This window comes from Eublepharis macularius, chromosome 2 (assembly GCF_028583425.1).
Source record: "Eublepharis macularius isolate TG4126 chromosome 2, MPM_Emac_v1.0, whole genome shotgun sequence".
In the NCBI taxonomy this organism is placed as follows: domain Eukaryota; kingdom Metazoa; phylum Chordata; class Lepidosauria; order Squamata; family Eublepharidae; genus Eublepharis; species Eublepharis macularius.
The window spans coordinates 122,680,550-122,701,513 of record NC_072791.1 but is presented as its reverse complement, the minus strand read 5'-3'; the positions used below and the strand labels follow the sequence as shown (position 1 = coordinate 122,701,513).

Here is a 20,964-nt window from a genome sequence, read left to right as displayed (position 1 = left end):
CTGCAGTTCCAGTCTCTGGCGCTGCCTGCAGCGTTCCTTGGGCATGGGTGAACCTGGGGGGGTGGAGGCTCTTGGCTGCACTGCACCTGTAGAAGTCCCTGGCTGAGCTTCCCCTGTGGTGTTGGAGCTAGAGGGTGCTGGTGTCTCAGCTGCTGGCTGCAAGCTCTGATCAGCCAGCAGCTGTTGCTCCTGATTGCTGGCTTCTGCTGCATCAGGGCTAGGGCTGACTACACAGAGCTCCTCTTCTCCTGAGGAGTCCTGGCTGGCTACACGAGGCTCCTCTCCTCCAGAGGAGACCTCACTCTCAGACTGGGCCATGACACCATCCCCCCTCCCAAGGCCCCCCCTCCTCTGTGGCCCAGGCAGCCCCGGTTTCTGAGCATAGGCATGATGGAATTGTTGGACTAGGCGGGGGGCATGGATGTTCACAGCAGGCTCCCAAGAGCGGTCCTCCGGCCCGTACCCCTTCCAGTCCACCAAGTACTGTACTTGCCCCCACCAGCGATGGGAGTCTAGAATCTGGGCAACCTCATATTCCTCGTGCCCCTCGATGGAAATCGGAGGCGGAGGGGGCGGTGGCCCGGGATGGTGCAGGTCTAGGGGTGAAGCCGGGACTAGAAGGGACCGGTGAAACACAGGATGGATTGGGAGGGTTGGTGGTAGTTGCAGGCGATAGGCCACAGGGTTCACCTGGTCTGTGATTATGAAGGGTCCAAGGAACTGGGCATCCAGCTTTTTGGAGGGCCGTTGGCTGCGGATATGGCGGGTGGATAACCAGACCTGATCGCCCACGGATAGGGGAACACCAGGTTGCCGTTTCCGATCCGCAGCCTCCTTGTAGCTTTCCTTGGCAAGCTGGAGTTGCTCCCGTAACAGCTCATGCATGGATTGGAGTTCCTGGAGGCGATCATCAGCGGCTGGGATTCCCGACAAGGGTGCTGCGGTAGGGAAGAAACGACGGTGGTGACCATAGTTTGCCATGAAGGGGGTCTGCTGGGTGGAGGAATGCACTGCATTATTATATGCAGACTCGGCCAAAGGCAGTAGAGCTAGCCAGTCATCCTGTTGATGGTTTGTGTAGCATATCAGATACTGCTCCAGGGTCACATTGGTGCGCTCTGTCTGCCTGTCAGATTGGGGGTGGTGTGCTGAGGATAGGTGAACTTGGGTGCCAAGGAGGGAGTGCAGGGCCCGCCAGAACCGAGAGGTGAACTCCCCGATCAGAAATTATATGATCCGGATGCCCGTGGAGTCAAAAGACGTGCTGAAGGTACAGGTGTGCTGTTTCCTGAGCAGTGGAGGGTCCAGAACAGGGAATGAAATGAGCCATCTTTGTGAACAAGTTCACCACCACTAGGATGCAGGTGTGGCCTTTGGAGCAGGGCGGGTCTGTAATGAAATATATGGAAATAGTCCTCCATGGGCCAGTGGGTGTGGGGAGTGGATGCAAGACACCAGAAGCTTTGCCGGGGACATCTTTGGCCCGTCTACATGTTTCACAGGCTGCCACATACTGGGCCACATCTGATTGCACCCGGGGCCACCAGAAGTCATGGGTCAAGAGGTGGGTTGTCTTGTGGCGGCCGAAGTGCCCGGCAGGTCTAGAATCGTGGACCAGCTGCAGTACCTTTGATCGTAATGAGCCTGGGGGTACATAAATCCGGCCTTGGTGGGTCAGTAGCCCCTCTTCCTCTGCAAATCCATCTGCCTGGGGCTGGGGAGACCCCCGGACGTTCTGGAGGTATTTCTGGGCAACTGGGTCCAGTAACTGTTGAGTCTGTATCTCGTCCACCAGCCCCGGAGGAGCCAGGATGGTCATTGGAGGTGGTTCCAGGTCGGGGGATGCGTTGTACTCCGGTTTCTGGGACAGAGCATCAAAACGGGAGAAGAACAACGACCAGCGAATCTGTCTCTGGTTGAGACGGCGGGCAGTTTGGAGGTGTTCAAGGTTCCGGTGGTCAGTGAGCACTTGGGCTGGGTACCGAGCCCCCTCCAGATGATGCTGCCAAACCTTGAAGGCTGCCTTTATTGCCAGCAGCTCCCGCTCCCAGATGGTGTAGTTCCTTTCGGTGGGGGTCAGCTGGCGAGAGTAGTAAGCGCAAGGCTGCGGAGTGCTGGAGGGGGTTGCCCGTTGGGAGAGCACTGCTCCGATGGTGGTGCTGGAGGCATCTGCTTCGACTAAAAAGGGTAGCTGGGGATCTGGGTATTGCAGGACTGGTTGCATGACAAAGCGAGTTTTTAGGGTCAGGAATGCCTCGCTGGCTTCCGGTGTCCAACGGAAAGGTTCTCAAGGCCGGAGAAGTCGAGTGAGAGGGACAGCTATGGATGCAAACTGGGGGATGAATTGCCGGTAATAATTGGCAAACCCCAGAAATCGCTGCTCCATCCTGACGCTACTCATCATCACTCTCCAGCAGCTGGCATTGGCTCAAGAGGCGAGCACTGCGCCGTCTCTCCTGCAGTTCCAGTCTCTGGCGCTGCCTGCGGTGTTCCTTGGGCGTGGGTGAACCTGGGGGGGTGGAGACTCTTGGCTGCGCTGCACCTGTAGAAGTCCCTGGCTGAGCTTCCCCTGTGGTGTTGGAGCTAGAGGGTGCTGGTGTCTCAGCTGCTGGCTGCAAGCTCTGAACAGCCAGCAGCTGTTGCTCCTGATTGCTGGCTTCTGCTGAATCAGGGCTAGGGCTGGCTACACAGGGCTCATCTTCTCCTGAGGAGTCCTGGCTGGCTAAACGAGGCTCCTCTCCTCCAGAGGAGACCTCACTCTCAGACTGGGCCATGACACTAGGGAAGCACAAGATGTTGGCCTTGGCTCTCTCCAACAGTTGATGGAATCACAATGCCATGGTCAGAAAGGTGCTATTACAATATATGTGGTCCAGTCTGCTTGCATATTAATCACCACCAATAACTGGAATAGGTGGAAATACATAAATCGGTGTCCTGACCAACTGGGTCAGAAAGATTATCCCTAGGCAGGCTGTGCCCCACCCCCTTCTGCAGTAGGACATGGAAGCCGTGCTGTTTTCTTCTCAAGTGAAGAGCTTTAACTCTGAGAATCCCCACCATATATGGGTATCTGTACACTTTGTTCCCTAACCTATCCACAAGGGAGAAGCACGTATCAAGCTACCTTTAGTTTCAAACATAGGTGTGTAGCTTTCCTTCTTCCATACCTATATGCCGTGACTTTAGAATTCTGGTAATATATCCCTCCGGTCTCCTAACAAAGTATCAGGGGTGATAGAAGTATCCATTGGCCAAGGGCCAAGTTCAATTTCTTTGAAAAGATAAGGAGTCAGAAAATCACCAATTCAGTGACTTATGGTTAACCTGGGTTACAAAAAGACAAGAACCAAAGTAGTAGTCATCCCATATGCATTTCTGCCCACTGATTGGCCTCTGTAGTCACAGCCATCCAGTCTAATAGCATCTGGTTCTAATGTTGACTGAAAAGCTCCATTAGGAGGGGATATCTCATAGCTGTATTCTTCCAGCCCACTCCAAGGACGCAAATGCTTCCATTGCTCAGCCCCTTAAAAGAAAACCAGAACTTTAGGAATTGTACCCTTTTTGGGTACAGGAGCTACTTATTAAAGTTAATGATGAGGTCCAAACGTTGACATTTTCTGACTATTAAATATAAGCTTGAAGAGTCTCTCTAGAATTTGCAGTGGTTAGGCCACCATCCAGATAAGGTTGGATAGAATACCCTGTATTCTAAGGAATGTCACTACAACTGTCATATGTTTAGTGAATATGCTGGGGGTTGTTGCCAAGCCAAAGGAAAAGACCTTAATAGACCTTATCTCCGAACTGAAATCTCAGAATTTTCCTGTAATCCTCATAAATTGAGAAATGAGATACGTGCTGACTTCCGGGTTGGAGTTCATGGAGGGCTGAAGCAGCTCAGGGAGCTGGGCTGTTCGTGCTGCTGTTTGTGAGGGCTAGTGGGGTGCCAACTGCCCATAGCCCCCTGTTCTCAGGCAGAGAACAGGCAAGTACGCTCAAGACCCCGAGAATGTGAGGGTCTTGGCTGTGGGGGGGGATCTACGCAATGATAACCCACCCAGCCTTGAGACCCTGCTCGTAGACGGGTGGCAAAGATCTCTGCAGTAGCTCTGGAGTCAAGTTTTTGGCTTAAGACCTCCGTACCCAAGCTTCAGCATTAAACTGGGAATACTGGACTATCGTAACTACTGAGACAGCGATTACAACCCATAAAGAAGATTTAATAAGGTAAAGATTGCTATCTCTTTATGTGAGAAGAAAAATGGTAAAAGAAACTGAATCAAATTAGAAGACAAAAATTGCAAAAGACTTAATAACTTACTGTGAATAGTCTGGCAAAGTAACTGAGAAAAAAGAATTTTTTAGAGAGGAGTTAACGCGGAAAATAGATTATTGTTTACATACCTGCAGCTTGTAAGAGATAGCAAAGTGTGAGAAAGTTGAAACATCGTGAGAAACACTGTGTCGAGAAGAGAAACCGGAAGTGCGTCAGTGCAATAGAAAGACTGGCTGGAAGCGGCCTCTGAGGAACCGGAAGAGGACGTGCGCCATTTTGAAGAAGGGAAAGAGCTTGACCTCAAATTGGGCAGAAGTAGGACATTTTGGATAAGGGGAAGGGCATAAACTTCAAGTAAAAACCATAGAGAAAAGACGCCCGACATTTTGGATGCTAAGATCGCAAATTTTTAAAAGACTTTGTTAAAATTTGATGCTTAAGGTGAGGAAAGTAAATCAGCCACGCCACGGAGTTAAGGAAAAGAGCGGACTCGTGGGAGCGAGGTAAGGCAAGCCCCATGATGTCGAAGAAAGAATGGCAAACAGCGCTGGACAGTCTTGATAAAAAAGTCGCAGAGGGGAATAAGGAGATCAAAGATATGATGCAAGAGATTGTGAAAGACATTAAGGAGCTCAAAGAGACTTTTAAATCAGAGATGGTGGAGCTGGTTAAAAATATTGATGAGGTCAAGAAAGAATTACAATCGACGCAGCAGAAAGTTAAAACAGTGGAAGATGAAACTGACAAGTTGGCTGTATCACAGGATAGAAACCAAGGGTTTGAAAGAGAGAATGGCCGTGGCAGAATGTAAGCATATGGAAAAACAACTTAGATTTCGCGGAGTCCCGGAAGTGGAAGGGAAATCAACCCAAGAGCAGATTTCAGAAGTACTAGCAGAATTTTTGAATAAGGAACCAGAGGAAGTGGCAGCCTTTCTGGATGTGACATACAGAATCAACTCAAAATATGCAGCACAAAAAAACCTACCAACGGATATAATAGTCCAATTTACAACGAAAAGAACAAGAGAAGAGATTGTGAGTAAGCAATTTCAAAACCCTCTGGAAATTGGTGGAAAAACAGTGAGAATAATGAAGGAACTTCCTAGGGGGGTTTTGTTGGAGAGGAAGAAATACAGAGAACTAGTACAAATGTTGAAAGAATTGAACATCAGATATAGATGGGAAATACCAGAAGGATTGAGTTTTGAGTTTCGTGAGACCAGAAGAACACTCAGATCTGGACAGGAGATGGAAATGTTCATAAAGTAAGAGCGCGGAGGGCAATCTAAACTCCCCTCTGTCTGGAGATCAGGGGGTGGGGCCACCAGCCATGTGACCATTTTCTCTGAGGGCAACCCACTGAGTTCCACCACCTTTTTCCCCTGAAAAAAGCGCTGATATTTGCCATCTCTGTCAGTGAGTCCTTGTCTTTGCCTATATGTACTTCTCATGAGGAAAGTGGAGGATGCATAGAAAGGGAGCATAAATGTACTCCTTTGTCTCATATGGTTCCTCAATCTTGTTAAGGTAAGTGGGACTGGAGCTAGTTTCTCAAGCAAGATGGTCACTATATCCAGGAAAAAAACCTTTCAGTCATGGAGAAGGCAACGTTAGCAGGGTTGTCAGACTATAAGTATTATAAAATACATTGACATTTAAGGATTTGACATCCTCAGTTCTTTTGCTTCACATACAGGCAGAGATCATCTGTGGGGAATAGAAAATTACCTGTCCCCAACAGCTACACTGGCAAGGAGCCAGAAGCAATACCTTGGGCTCCTTTTCATTGCCTCAAATGAGGTCAGGGATGTGCCAGAGCCCAATGCTCAAACACGGATCCAATCAACTCCATGTGATATACATGTTGCCCAATCAGCACCTGGTGCTGAAAGCCTCTCTCATGGGTCCTGAGAAGAAACCTCCGTATGGCATTACTCCTAATAAATGGTTTTTACAAACCCTTGGACACACTGGTCTATATAGGGATGTATAATCATGCCTTTCTCTTCATACAAAGAAAAACAATTTTGAGTGAGGCAGGGGCATTCAAGGGGTTTCAATCCCTTCCACCGCTAGCATTTCAAGATCAATAATTAGTAGGGGTGTGCGCTTCGGGTATCCAATTTGGGTAAAATACCTGAATCAGGCCCAATTCGGAAAGCTTTGGTAAGCATGCTTCGGAAAGCATGCTGGCCCCGATTCGGAAATCCCAATTCAAAGCTTCCCGAAGCATTCTTAATGCTTCAGGGAGCTTCGGGGCCCTTGGGGTTAAGTTTAAAGGGCCCTTTTGCAAGCAGCAGGGCCCTTTAAACTTTAGCTGGCAGGTGGGGGGAATTCCCCCTGCCTCCCAGCTGAAGTTTAAAGGGCCCTGCCACTTGCAAGTGGCAGGAAAGGGCCCTTTAAACTTTCCAATTCCCTACCCTTACCCCTCACCCCCAACTTACCTGGCAAAATGCTGGAGGAGGAAGCCCTCCTGCCTCCCTGCTGGTTTTCGGCAGCGGCGGCAGCAGTCCTCTGTGCTGGCCAGCTGGCCGCGCCAGCCATGGCTGCACAGCGATGGCGGGGAAAGCCCTCTCTGCTGGTCAGCTGGCCAGTGCAGCAGCAGCTCCAGCCTTCTGCCTGGCCAGGTAAGTGGGGTGGGGGTGGGGGGATGAGGTTTAAGGGTGGAGGTGGGAGTTTAAGGCCAGCAGGGAAGGTCTTCCGCCCATGTGGCCACACTGACAGGCCACGGCAACAGTGGCGAGGAAGGTCTTCTCCACCGGCCAGCTGGTCAGAGCGGCGGCAGCTCCAGCCTTCTGCCTGGCCATGTAAGTGGGGTGGGGTGGGGTGGGAATTTAAGGGTCGGGTGGGCCTCCCCCTTCCCCTATCACTTCAGTATACTCTGAATCTTTATGGAGCATACCAAAGCAACTTAGCAACCCGAATCCGAAGTGGCATGCCTCTTCAGACTTCAGGTTTTTCCAAAGCTTTTTCCTGCTTCAGGGAAACCCAAAGATTTTTCTGGTGCACACCCCTAATAACTAGCCTCTGTCTAGAGCTCTTCCTGTTTCTCAAAGTGTTTCAACTTCGATTCCACCTCTTACCTAAGAAGCTCTTGGGAGTTGCACGCAGCCTCTCTCGATTCCAAGGATCTTAACCGATCAACTGTCAGATCCGAGGGATGGAGTCAAGGGCCAGATGGTTCTGATGAGCCCTTCGAAGGGGGCCTGTCGGGTTCGATGGGAGACTGTTGGGTCTGAAGTCGCTGCAGCGGTTGACACCGAGCTTGGTGTTCAGGTCGGATCCGTATGTTCAGCATGCTCTGCAAGTGCAGAGATATTTCCAGATGGGCTGGTCATTGTCGACAATGCCTGCTCCCACAATATAGCCTTGAGTCTGAGCTGCTCATTTGGCTCTGCCTTGGGGGAATTCACATTGTGGTCTTCCCCAGACAAATGAGGCATAGTGAGTGTCTGTCCATTCTCATTATTTTATTGCACACTGGGTACATTTACAGAAGGGCTTTATCAGCCATGAGTAAGTCAGAAACTTTGCTTTCTCTCGTTCTCCTTCCGTCCCTCTGCAGGAGGGAAACAGCGACAACGGACCTCTCAAACACAGGAGAGGCTCCTACTGACAATCCTTGTTATTTTGTTGCACACTGGATGCGTTTTAGTAGGGCTTTATCAGCCATAAGCAACTTAGAGACTTTGCTCTCTCTCTCTTCTTCTGTCTCTCCAGAGAAGGGAAAGAAACAATAACAATAGAGAAAGCTGAAGCTGGGTGCACTGGGTGCATTTTTTAAGGAGGGCTCTATCAGCTATGAGAGAGTTACTTTGCCCTCTTTCTCCCTCTGTCTCTCCACAGAAAGAGATCAGTGACTCGTGAAAAGAGGAGAAGCTCTCATCAGCGATCCTAACTGGTCAGCAGCAAAGAAGGAACTGATAGTTAGGGGGTGCGCCCCCCCAGGGCGTGGGCATCTTCAGCGGGAAGTTGCCATGCAAGTGTTCTGGGAGCAGAGCACCCCCTCTAGAGGAGAAAAAAGCTGTAAAAGCCGTCTGAGTCAGCAAGCCTGCGCAGTCCCACGTGGGACTACACAGAAAACCAACAATGATCTAAATTTTTATGGTTCTATACAACAAGGCCATAGGTTCACTAGAAATAAATATGTTCCTTTCCTTTCAGTTTCACTTGAAACACAGAAATAAATGCAATCAGCATTTCCAAAGACACTCAAAAACAGACACAGAATTGATTCACTCAGCAGTAATTCCCTCTTTGCGCCGAGCAAATCTCTGAAATATTTTTAAATTATAAAAATAACCCAAAACCGCTAGGTTGTCTAAAACAAGATAGCATTTCCATTTCACTCCTGGAGTCTCCCTGAACTGCCAGTTCAATGAAACTCTCTCACCTTGTTTTAAACTTTTCAAGAAACTGGTATACAGGTATTATCAAGAAAAATAATAAGAAAACAGAAAGGAATCTGACATAAGTGGATAGAGGAACACAATACATACTCCTCTCAAAGAACAAATAGAGAAGACAAGGAGACCCAGGCAGTTGAGTTATTTTTACAAGTTTTAAACTGCCACAAAAATTATTTTTAAATAAAAGCTGAAATTCTTGAGATGTTCTCAGCAATGGTTTAAGACTCAGATCCTACTACTCAGATCCCTCACAGATGATCTGCGGCGACACCTGGACAAGGGCGTGTCGGCACTGCTGATACTTTTAGATCTTACAGCAGCGTTCGACACAGTCGATCATAATTTTCTGACCCACCGCCTTGCCGATGTGGGGATTCATGAAACAGCCCTGCAATGGCTGAACTCCTTCCTTCGCAATCGGGAGCAGAGGGTGGCACTTGGGGAACAGATGTCCGCTCGCCATTCTTTGGTATGCGGCATCCCTCAGGGGGCGATTCTTTCCCCAATGCTCTTTAACATCTATATGCGCCCCCTTGCCCAGTTAGCTCGCAGTTTGGGGCTGAGTTATCACCAGTATGCAGATGACACTCAGCTCTATCTGTTGATGGACAGCCAGTCTGATCTTGCTCTGGATTCCTTGGCCAAGGGTCTTGAGGCTGTGACGGTATGGTTACATCAGAGTCACCTGAAATTGAATCCTCTGAAGACGGAGGTTCTGTGTCTGGGTCGTGGGGGCGATCGAGCTGGGGACCTGGCTCCCAGCCCTCGACGGGGTACAACTGAAACCTTCACCAACAGTGAGGAGCCTGGATGTGACCTTGGATGCCACACTTTCAATGGAGGCCCAGGTCGCAACCGTTGCCAGGTCTGCCTTTTTTCATCTTTGACAGGCCAGGCAACTGACACCCTATCTTTCACCCCAGGACCTGGCCTCAGTAATCCATGCAACAGTCACCTCCAGGCTAGACTACTGCAACTCACTCTACGCTGGGCTGCCCTTGGGCCTGACCCGGAAGTTACAGCTGGTCTAGAATGCAGCGGCACGCATCCTTACTGGAACACCAATTCGAGTGTACATTCATCCTGTGCTGTGCCAGCTGCACTGGCTCCCAGTGGAGTTCCGGATCTGGTGTTTAAAGCCCTTCACGGACTCGGACCTGAATACCTGCGGAACTGCCTCTTCCATTATGACCCCTGTAGGGTGTTGTGCTCTGCAGACAAGCAACTCCTGGTGGTACCTGGCCCGAAGGACATCTTCCATCTAAGACCGCCACTTTTTCTGGGGCTGCCCTCAGCCATCTGTTATGCCCATATACAGACTCCCAAATATTTGTTTAAATACCCTGCGCCTGGACTATTTTAATGACTTTTTAAAGATTACTACTGATTTTATGGTTTTGTGATTTTAATGTGTTTTATTCATGTTGTTAGCCGCCCTGAGCCCATTTGTGGGGAGGGCGGGATATAAATCAAATAAATAAATAAATAATACTAGAAGATTTGTGTAATATGCTTAAGTATCACTGTAACTGTTTACTGGAGTTCTTTACTGTCTGATTGAATTGATTTTCATACTGTGTAAACTGCTTTGAGCCTCAGTGAGAAAGGTGGGTAACAAATTATGTTTACAGCAATAATACATAGATACTTCTGTTCACCATCATTACATACAAAATACTGAAGCCTTTTAAGCAAGCTTCTACATCATGTGCCTGCAACCTAGAAAACATCTGCATAAGCAAGGACTCTAATGATTTATTACAGGGCCTTGAACTTTATGGCACCAATGAAACTGGGTTGCATATCTCTGTGTATTTGGTATTATATGGAGATTCAACATTCCAAAACACTTATTTCATTTTTGATGTAAATTTCTATAGCATCTGAAACTCCAGTGACAGGCTTCAACGTTTGAAGGACAATGCAAGGTGAAATTTCTGGAGCCATCTCTGGTGTACAATCTAATTTCCCTTATCAAATCCACCCAAGACCAAACCAAGCATTGATCTAGACTTCCTCTTTTTAAAATACACACACACACACACACACACACGTGTGCACACACTGATTCCAGCTATAATTCCTTATAACTTGGTGTGCAGTCAAATGAACCCCAATTCTGAACAAACTTTTCCTCCTTACCTCTTGGGGGAGTTCCAGTTTAGACCGGTCATCTAGCCCATTTGAGTGCAAGCCCATTAGATAAGGGACAGGAGCATCTAGAAAGTGTAAGAGGGAGGCTGGGAGAATGGGAACATAGACATGCTGCCACTGGAAAGGAAACATCAGTGCTGTGATTGTCTCTGCCACAGTCATCAGTCTCTGGTAATCTAAAATACAGGAAAACATTCAAAGAATTCTCTCTGCCACAAATCTGCAATATATATTTATTTTTATTTAAAACATTTCTATGCCCCCTTTCCACTCAAATCAAGGTCCACAAAGTGGCAACATTAAAAATTTTCAACATTAAAACAATGTTTAAAATACAAATATATATACAATATTTAAAACAAATAAAATATATAATCACAAAGACATATAAACAGGGGAAAGGGCTAGTAAGAGTTAGTGAGGAACACAGAACTAAACCAAAAAAGTCATTGCCCGCTGGAAGAATACAACAACAGACGGAGACAAATAAGTCTTCCTGAGGAGGGAATTCCAAAGTTTTAGCACCATGACCAAGAAGGCCTTTTTTCATGTATCCATTTGAAGCAGGGCCTATGAGGATGACAGGAGGAGTCAGGTCAGTTCATATGGAAGTATGTGATAAAGTATGGTCACCCCAAGTTGCACAAGGCTTAAAAGTCAATAACAGCACCTTGAATTCGGGCAGAAACAAACTAGGAGCCGGTGCAGATAGGAATAAGACTGGAGTGATACGGTCCCAATGACCCACTCCAGTCAACAATCTGGCCACATACCAACTGCAGCTTCCAGACAGTCTTCAATAGCAGCCTCACATAGAGCATACTGCAGTAGTCTAATCTAGATGTTACTGGGGCATGCACTAATATATGAAAATATCACAAACCGTGGCATGATGCCACAAAAATAATGGACTGACCAATATAGATTCTAATTTAGCTATTTCTCTATGATAATTAAAATATAAAATAGAACATGATTTCTCTAAAATGCATCATTAGAGAATAAAATACTATATTTTGCAAGTAACTTGCACAGAGAAGAGGACAACAGCTATTTTGTCCACCCCTTCTGACTGCCCTGCCCTCTTTTTGTGGCTGCCCTGGTGTTACATCATGGCGGTGCCCATGGTTTATGGTGACTTTGCAGTAGCCTGATTTGCTTCATGGTGTGCAGACTTTTTCATATTATTTGGACCAATGTGATTATAATGTTTTTAATTGTATTTTTTAACTGTATATCTTGTTGGAAGCTGCCCTGAGTCTGCCTGCAGGAAGGGCAGGGTATAAGCTGAATAAAATAAATAGATAAATAAATATAAGGGAATGCAGAAGGCATGCATCAACCATCTGTTTCAATGTTCAATGTGAACATGTGCACAGGGAAGGACAAAGTCTGTAAGAATCTTCTGCATGTATGCGCACTATACTTACAAAAAACTGTATTAGGTCTTTAATTTTAATATAACATCTTTTCCTCGATACTATTATTACATCATTGACTTGGATCCATCAGAACACTATTTTAGATGGATTTTCACCCACAGATAGCAGTTTACTCACCTCTCCCTCCTGCTGTAACCCCAAGAGTTCCTTCCTAGGGACAGGGGACCCTTAAGAGCAGCATTTGGGGGACATTTGGGACTGCAACAAATGGGGAAGGTGAAAAGAATCATGCATGGAAATACTCTGATGGATCCAAGTCAATACAGGAGAGATTTGCTTACACAGAAAGTTTTTACTAGATCAAGTTTACTGTAGTAGTCTTTACTACATAATCTTTGCTATGTAGAGTAGTATCACAAGAACCTCAAGAACAATGAGAAAATAACTAGCAAAGACTGATTATGTATTCAAATTTTAGTATAAATTTTATAATTAGCGTTTTAAGAAATGTGATAATTAGCAAGAACATGCAACGTATCAACTGTACTTTTAAAAGGAACTTTAAAATAATAGGAAACCACACAATGAAAAATATCTAAACTTAAAAATAGCACTGACCAGTTTAACTTACTATGATGAACATGCTTTCACAAGAAAACAATTTATAAACTTAATCTGAATATTTCAGGATGAAAGATTAACAATGAAATCTTAAACAGAGTTACTCCAGCCTAAATCCAACTGGAGTGACTCTGCTTAGGATTTCACCATATGTATATCATTTGAAAATTGGTAAACATACACTAAAAGTTAGAGCTACAATTTCATAACCTTTTACATGCTGCAATTTGACTGCAATGTGATTCCTAGGCACAGATCTGAATATATGGATAAACTTCATGTGAACTCTTTCTCATAACTGCCTTTCTAACAGACTTTCCAACAGCCACTCACCCAACATTCCACCAGCTGTCATTGGCTGCCTCCCTGGGAGAGGTGGAGCTGGAACTAGTTCCGTCCATCACAGGCCCAATTTAGATTGAGATTGTGGAACCGAGAAAAGGGGCTTTTTCCTTCTCTCATACCATTTTTGGGAGCCAAAACAGCCTAAGAGCTGAAGGAGGTTGGTGTCTTATTTGCACCATCAAGGGGCTGCATATGCACTATACACTTGCATGTGCAGCCTCCCCAATGGGCAAATAATGCACCCCCTGCAGCCCCCAGTCATTTCAGATCCCAAATACAGCACAGTGGGAGGAAGCCCCTCCCTCCTACTCATCACAGTCCTAATCCTAATCATGCCCCTGATGCACTTTGATACAAAAGTTACTGCCACAGACTCACAGCTCCAACATGGCTGCCACTCTCTCTTGGCAACTTGTATAAAGCATACCATATTGTTTGGCCCTGAGATCCCCAAAAAGGTTTACAGTAGCAGTGCAGAAGAAGTGCGACTAAGGGGCAGTTTACTATTACAAAGTCCCTCATGTCCCCCATGAGAGCTTTAGGTCAGACATGTGCTGGAATTTCCATGATGGGAGCTTAACTCCCAAGTGTGCGGGCCCAATTTGGATCAGGACTACAGTGCACAATAACAGTAACAACAACATTCAATTTATATACCGCTGTTCAGGATAACTCCCACTCAGAGCAGTTTATAAAGTATGTCATTAATATCTCCACAATAAAACACCCTGTGAGGTGGGTGGGGCTGAGAGAGCTCCTAGAAGCTGTGACTGACCCAAGGTCACCCAGCTGGTTTCAAGTGGAGGAGTAGGGAATCAAACCCGGTTCTCTAGATTAGAGGCCCGCACTCTTAACCACTACACCAAACTGGCTCTGCATCTTCCCCGTTCCCCATGCCGTTTTCCACAACCTGAAACAACCCAGGTGGGGAAATTTATATATACTGATGGCTATGTCCAGTTATTAGGGGAACTTCTTTTGGGGAAGAAGTTATTACTCATATTAATTTTATAATATTTCCATTGATCTTTGAGGATGTTTATGTAGTTTTAAATTACCTACCTGTATCCTAGAATCTTACTGATGGTCAAAAAAATGGACCTTCTTTAGGGTTTCCAGGTCCCTTCACCCTCCGCATGGGAGGTGGAAGACCCGGCACTCACATGTGCACTCCTGGGCTGCACGATGATGTCACTTCCAGGAGACAAAGTCATTATGCAGGGCATTGTGCTGCCCCTGGAAGCACTCCCGTGCTCTGCAGCAGACCAATTTCAGCCCATTTGGGGTCTAAATTGGCCCACTGTGAAGCACAGGAGCTCTTTGGGAGCCTTCTGGCTGTGTTCCTGCCCTCTACAGCAGGCCAAATCAAGCCTGTCTGAGGCCGAAATCGGCCCGTTGTGAAGTGCAGGAGTGGCCCTGGATTGAATATTTTTTGTCAAGACCAAGTATTTGTGGGATCAGTTGGTATGGCAAAATAACCCCAGAATATTTCATGGACAACCAAGTCCAACCCTCGCTAAGAATATATTAACTGGTTTAAATTCAGGGCCGGCTCTTCAATTGAGGCGGAGCCGGCCCCCGCCTCGGGCGCTGAACTCTGAAAGAGACACCGTACTGGCCCCCCAATGACCGGAGTTCCCTGCAGTGTGCGCACTCCCGTGCACTCGCGAAGGAATTCTCCTTTCTTGGGGCAAGATATTTCTTCTGGAGTGCAGAAGGGCAGCCCTGTTTTCCTGCTCAGCCAGTGCCTGAGGAGCTTTGAGTTCAGCCCCATCAGCGGATTTCTCTCTCTGCCTTTCCCCCCTCCTCCTCTCTCTCTCTCTATTTAAGCCTTGGGCGAAGCTTCCAGGAGCAAGAGACACTCTAGCTGGCTGGGGAGCAGCAAGTTCTCATCTGACCTTTTGTCCTCCTTGTTCCCTCCTTTATTTCTTGCTTCCCCCTCCCACCATGTACTAAAAGGAATGACAGGAGGATTGCCCATTGGAAATAATAGGAGAGGCTTGAAGGCCCATTGGAGATAATGGGAGCCAGGGATGCCAATTTACTTGCCTGGGCTCCATTGAAATGCATCACAACACAAAACAAGTTGCAAAGAAAATGTGGAATGGATTTTCCATAAAGGTCTCTGGGACCAGATGGAATACTCTGGGAGTGGAATGAAAGCCCCCAAAGTGCAATGACGGTCCCTAGCTGTAGAGTTTGTGCTCCAAGACCAGAAGGATAGGTTTCAGAGTGGAATGACAGTCCTTGGAATAGGCTCAGTGCTCTGGGACTGGAAGGAGAGCCCCCAAAGTGCAGTGGAATGACAGCCGCTGGGAGTAGAAGCAGCATTCTAGGACTGGAATGACAGGCACCAGACTGGAATGACAGACCCTGGGAGGAGTAAAAGTGTTCTGGGACTGGAATGACAACTCCCAGAGTGCAATGACAGCCCCTCAGAGCAGAATCCGTGCTCTGGGAAGGAATGACAGGTTGCACAGTGGAATGACAGCCCCTGGTAGTAGAGAATCATTCTTGGAGTGGAATTACAGGCACCACAATGGAATGACAGCCCCTGAGAGTAGCAGAAGCTTTCTTGGACTGGAATGACAGCCCCAGAGTGGAATGACAGCCCCTAGGAATAGAACCTGTGCTTAGGGAATAGAATGACAGATCTAAGAGTGGAACGACTGCTCCTGGGAATAGGGTCAGGGCTCTGGGACTGGAATGACAGCCCCTGTCATTCCACACCCACTGCCATTCTAGTCCCAGTCCACTGATTCTTCTCCCAGGGACTGTAATTCCACTCTAGGGCTTGTGTTGATAGATCAAGATGGGTAGTCGTGTTTGTTTGTAGCAGTAGAAAAAAGCAAGAGTCCAGTAGCACCTATAAGACTAACAAAATTTGTGGTAGGGCATGAGCTTTCATGAGCCTCAGCTTCACTATTGGATTCTTGCACTTTTTTGTGTGTTGTAATGCATTTCAATGGAGCCCAGGCAAATAAATTGGCATTCCTGGCTTCCATTTTCTCCAATCAGCCTTCAAGCCTCTCCCATTATTTCCAAAGGGCAATCCTGTCATTCCTTTTAGTACATCCCTTTCCCCCTCCCCAGCTGGCATCAATTCTACTTCTCACCTTTCCTCAGGCTTTTGGGGGGGGCTGCTTTTGGTGGAAATAGTGGCTGGTTGTGTGTGCACCGCCAGAGGAAAGAGGAAGTGAGGTGAGACACACTTTCTGTTCCTGCACGACAGGTAGGAGCAAATCACTATTGTTGGGTTTAAAGTTGTTGTTTTAAATTCTATTACTTTCCTCCCCCCTTCTCCCTTTCGTTCTCCCTTCCCCTTGATATTCTCCAATCTCAATGCTGCTCCCCCTTCACTCCAGCAGAGCAGCGCCCCGCACTGTGCCCCCCTCTTTATCACCTTCCTTCTCTCATTCCCTAGTTTACATATATCACCCCACCTTTCCCCTCTCCCCAATAGTTTATTTCAATATTTATACACCACATGCTTAGCTGTCAGCTGCCGTTCATTTCAAACCCAAGGGTGGGGGAGAAGGATGAGCATGGAGGGTAGTTCCCGAAAGGGATCTCTGACAAAGGTGATCGATATTTTAAGGCTTGGAGAGGATCGGAGAGAAAGAGAAGGCTTCAGCTCAGTCCCCCTTCCAAACATCTCTCTCCTCCAAGCGGGCCCTGTAAGAGAAGCCCTCCTTCTACTGCCAAGAGTCTCTGGGTTCAGAGAGAGGTGGGAAGAAAGAGAGAGGGAAACTTTTTTACACATGCACACAAAAGGAGGTGTGCTCAAAACTTCAATGCAAGTTGCTGTTTCTGCTCACAAAATAGATTTTTGGCTCACAATAAGAAAAACAAAGATTGTTGTTATTCTCACACCTTTTTTAAAAAAGTAAAATTTAAATTAAGAAATACAAATTAAATTTAAAATGTAAGTTTTGTGCTTTTCATTTTTCCTACATTTCTTCTGTTTTTTAAAATTGGTTAGCGGGGTGGGGGGGCAAGAGGGCGCAAGTAGGTATCTCACCTCAGGTGCCAGAAACCCTGGCACTAGCCCTGATTAGTGACAAAGCTGGGTTCAAGGACCTAAAACATATCAAGGTTTGTTAACTAGAACTACATGTAAGTAAATCTAAAGATCTGATCATGTTTTGTTTAAAACTATCTGCTATTTTCTTTTTCGGCTAATTCTGTTGCTTCTGATTCATAAACTTTAATATGGGATTAGCCTGCTGTTGCCAAAACTAGGTGCTATAGTTAAGCTACCAGCTAGGATGAAAATGAATCTGTTCTATCATCTGCTTGACTCAATAAGATCTAGGTTGCACAACTGTGTGTTTTATCATGTACTGTATTATGTGTAGATGATGAAGCTGAAGAATCAGTTCTGTATAAGAAGAGGGGCTTCTCTGTCTCATTATGGTGTAAAGCAAGCAGTAAAGAAGGCCATATCTATGGGTTTCTCCAGCCCTCTCAGAGTGTACTGGACATTGTTAGAAGAAAGTCTCCTCCCTTCCTTTGAATTTCAAAACAAGAAAAAATGTACTCAAATAACATTTCCTGTAAGATGTGAATCAAGCCTGATTCAAGGCCAGACCATCATTCTATATTTGAGAAGAGAAAACAAAAGTCAGAACTACTTGTCCTTCTTCTAGCCACTAACTTATTTAAGGCAAAAATACCCTTCAATATGGATTTCAATGTGCTTAGTTAGGTATTTTTGGACCCTCATTTTCTCCACAAATATTATGAGGTGCATAATATTTACTATTCGCAATTAAAATTTTAACTTAATTACATACATTGGAAACAATTTAAATTTTATTATGACCTCCTGGCAGTTACAGAATAAAAGGATGTACTCACGCTGTGAATAAAGCAGTATCTGAAATTCCAAAAGAGCACAGGTAAAGAGCTGAACCATATTCTCCACTCCAAGTAATTCAACAACTTCTTTAATTGGAAAGTCAAATAATGGCAATTCATTGGTGCTTGGCCTCTGGCAGATAATTGGTCCATAAACGCCTGAAAATTTTAGAGATCTCCCTGCTGGAGGAAGAGGAACTTCATAGAGTATATTGTAAATAAAGCTTTCCAAAGGTAATGGTGGTGGCTGAGGTGAAGTTACAGCTCTGTGGAGTTGCTCAAGTACTTTTCTACATGCCTTCATGAAAGACATTGGGGTTATCAGACAAATGCACTTAGAGACATACAGAGTGTCCCTGCTAATATCATAGGAGTTAAATCGCTGCAGTTTCGATACAGAGGTGTCATTACAGTCTTCCAGAGTGCTACAGTTATCTTTGTCATTTGTAGGTGGAGTATGAAGAATATCATATTCTGCATTGTGCATGTGATACAATGTCTGCATTGCACTACAGATTTGTTTGCTGGTAACTTCTTCATAAAATGTAAGAGAAAATCCAAATGTCCGTGAGCCATCTTCACGGGTAATGATAAAAGAATGGAACTGAGGATCCCTGGCATCAGCTTGTGTCTTGAAAGACAGGCCCTTAGGCATACATAGCTGAAAAGAAAGATTGAACACCAGTTATATAGTAATTCAGACATCAATAGCTATTATAATTTTACATTTAACTTTAACCTCTTTAAATGCCTCAGGTATAATGGAGACAAATCTGAGATGAATATCTCCTATATAAGTTCCACTGAAATGAACTCCAGCAGAATATGCATGAATTACATGCAACATATTAAAATAAATGTACTGACTTTTATTCTGGCCCATAGTTTAAGAGGTACACACTCAAATATTCCAGGGATGCCTTTGTCCTCAGAAACAGAAGGCACATATAGGATCCAGACACAAACAGGATCCAGCATGGTTTTCCTCTTAATGTTTAGTTACTGCTCATGTTTACAAGAACCAGAAGAAGGTGCTCATTCAGATGGAAACTGACAATGCTATTTGCACTGAAGAAGTGACAGTAGCAGTTGAGCCAACAGTATAGAATAACCAATTTCTGATTTTCCACGTCAGTTACATAGACACAGAGCACTTCCTGCAATCACAATTGAGGACAAAATGCTAATATATGCATACATCCCATCTAGTCCTCATTCTTGTCTAGATATCAGGGTCAAACTGGATGCAATAGTGATAGAGTCACATCCTAAGCAGCAATCTGTCAATCTTATCAAAAGAAATGACAACAGTGCAATTTTAACAACAAAAGGGATGAACCAGTGACATGTGTAGAGCTGTCTTCTCTCCTATCAACCTTCATCACTAACCTTTTTGCATCTCTAAGTGGTTTTCTTCCAACCAACTATATTCTAGGTATAAGAAATCAGTTGAGTGGGGAAAAAATACAAGGGAGATAAGAAGTAGACAGAGGGACGATTCTTCATTTCTCTTTTGCAAGACAGACCCACCCCAAGGCCGGGGTGTGGGGAGGTGGAAGAAAATAAGGAAATACACACTATGGTTAAGCAATTTGGAAGCATTGGCTTGGATCAGGTGATGGGCAAGTGGAAACAAACAAATTTAGTGTTGTTTTGCTGGCACAAGATTTTATGCAGCTAGCACTTTCTCCCTATATATTTTACTCCCCAGAATTTTTTTGCACAAGATCTTGCAGAAGCAGAAATGCAAGTGGGAAAAACAATAAGTTTGACCCAGCAAGTAGTCTTTTTCTTGCGTTTCTGCTCAGGCAAGAACTCTAGAGCAAGTGTGGAAATTTTGCACTGGATCCAATTCATGTTTGTAGTACCCCTTTTCTAAATGAACATTAAGAATACAAGTAACCAACCATTCCCACTGCATCTTGATCAAAGGGATTCCATTCAACATTTTCAGGATAACGAGCAAGAACTTTGGACTTGAATGTACGCCTTAGTGGAGTCTGTTCAAAATTTTCACCTGAAAAACAAAGGGGGGAAAGGTCCATTACAATATATTCAATCCATGCACTTCTATATAGATGCCTGAAAGCACTTTATTTAGTAGTAAAAGGATTAAGATCAAATATTTCCTTGAAAAGAAACAGAAAATGCAAAGTAGTGATTAGCAAAAGAGAGTAAGTAGCATTAGATTATAACACTGGCAGTGAATTGCATACAATTATTTATCTGTGCCTTTCCAGTAAATAAGTTTAAACTAGGCTATTTTAGTGGCTTTTTGTGTTTCAAAAATGTATTATGTATGTGTATGTTTACATTTGTTCATCACAGCAAATCTAATTTTAAAAATGATTAGGAAATGCACACATAAGTAAAAGATGCAAAACTTAAGCAAAAGTTTAAACGCACAATAGATTTATTTCATTTTGTATTTAAGCTTGGAATCCATCATCTGTTACAGAAATCAGCTGTGAAAGGAAATCCAGAAGGCACAAAATGGTCAAGGGACAGAATAGTAAAGAAGTAACATCCGCATGAATCAAAATTTTGCTTTTTACCCATTTTTTGTTTTACCTTCTGCAGAACTGGAAATGAAACGGCTACCACCATCTTGGGCTTTAGAGGCCTGTATATACTGGCATAATGCTATATAACAAATAAAAAGAACACTGCATTATAATTTTATAGTGTAAATTCATATTGCAGCTACAGATCTGTTTCCAAGCAACTGTTTCAAAATTCATTGAAACACAGTAAGTTGGATACAATATTTTCCAATTGCATGTTTTAGAAGATTATCAAGGATATTTTTCTCCAACTATAGAAAAGTAAAAAGTACTGGTAATCCACATGCTTACTATGAATGCAAATATTCTAAATAATTTTGACTCGAAAAAGAAAACTTTGTCACC

General features: G+C 45.0%; 1 protein-coding gene across 4 annotated transcripts in view; it reads right to left on the bottom strand.

Moving 5' to 3' along the window:
* The window catches only part of DENND5A (DENN domain containing 5A), a 128,605-nt gene that overhangs the window by 88,706 nt on the left and 18,935 nt on the right, over positions 1-20,964 (bottom strand). For all 4 annotated transcript variants that reach the window (XM_054970840.1, XM_054970841.1, XM_054970842.1 and 1 more), the window contains exons 2-5: positions 20,627-20,698; positions 19,963-20,072; positions 18,056-18,716; positions 10,836-11,023 (exon numbers count right to left, since the gene is read on the bottom strand). In XM_054970840.1, the coding sequence (XP_054826815.1) occupies positions 10,836-11,023; positions 18,056-18,716; positions 19,963-20,072; positions 20,627-20,698 (1,031 nt within the window). The remainder of the gene's footprint in view (positions 1-10,835; positions 11,024-18,055; positions 18,717-19,962; positions 20,073-20,626; positions 20,699-20,964) is intronic.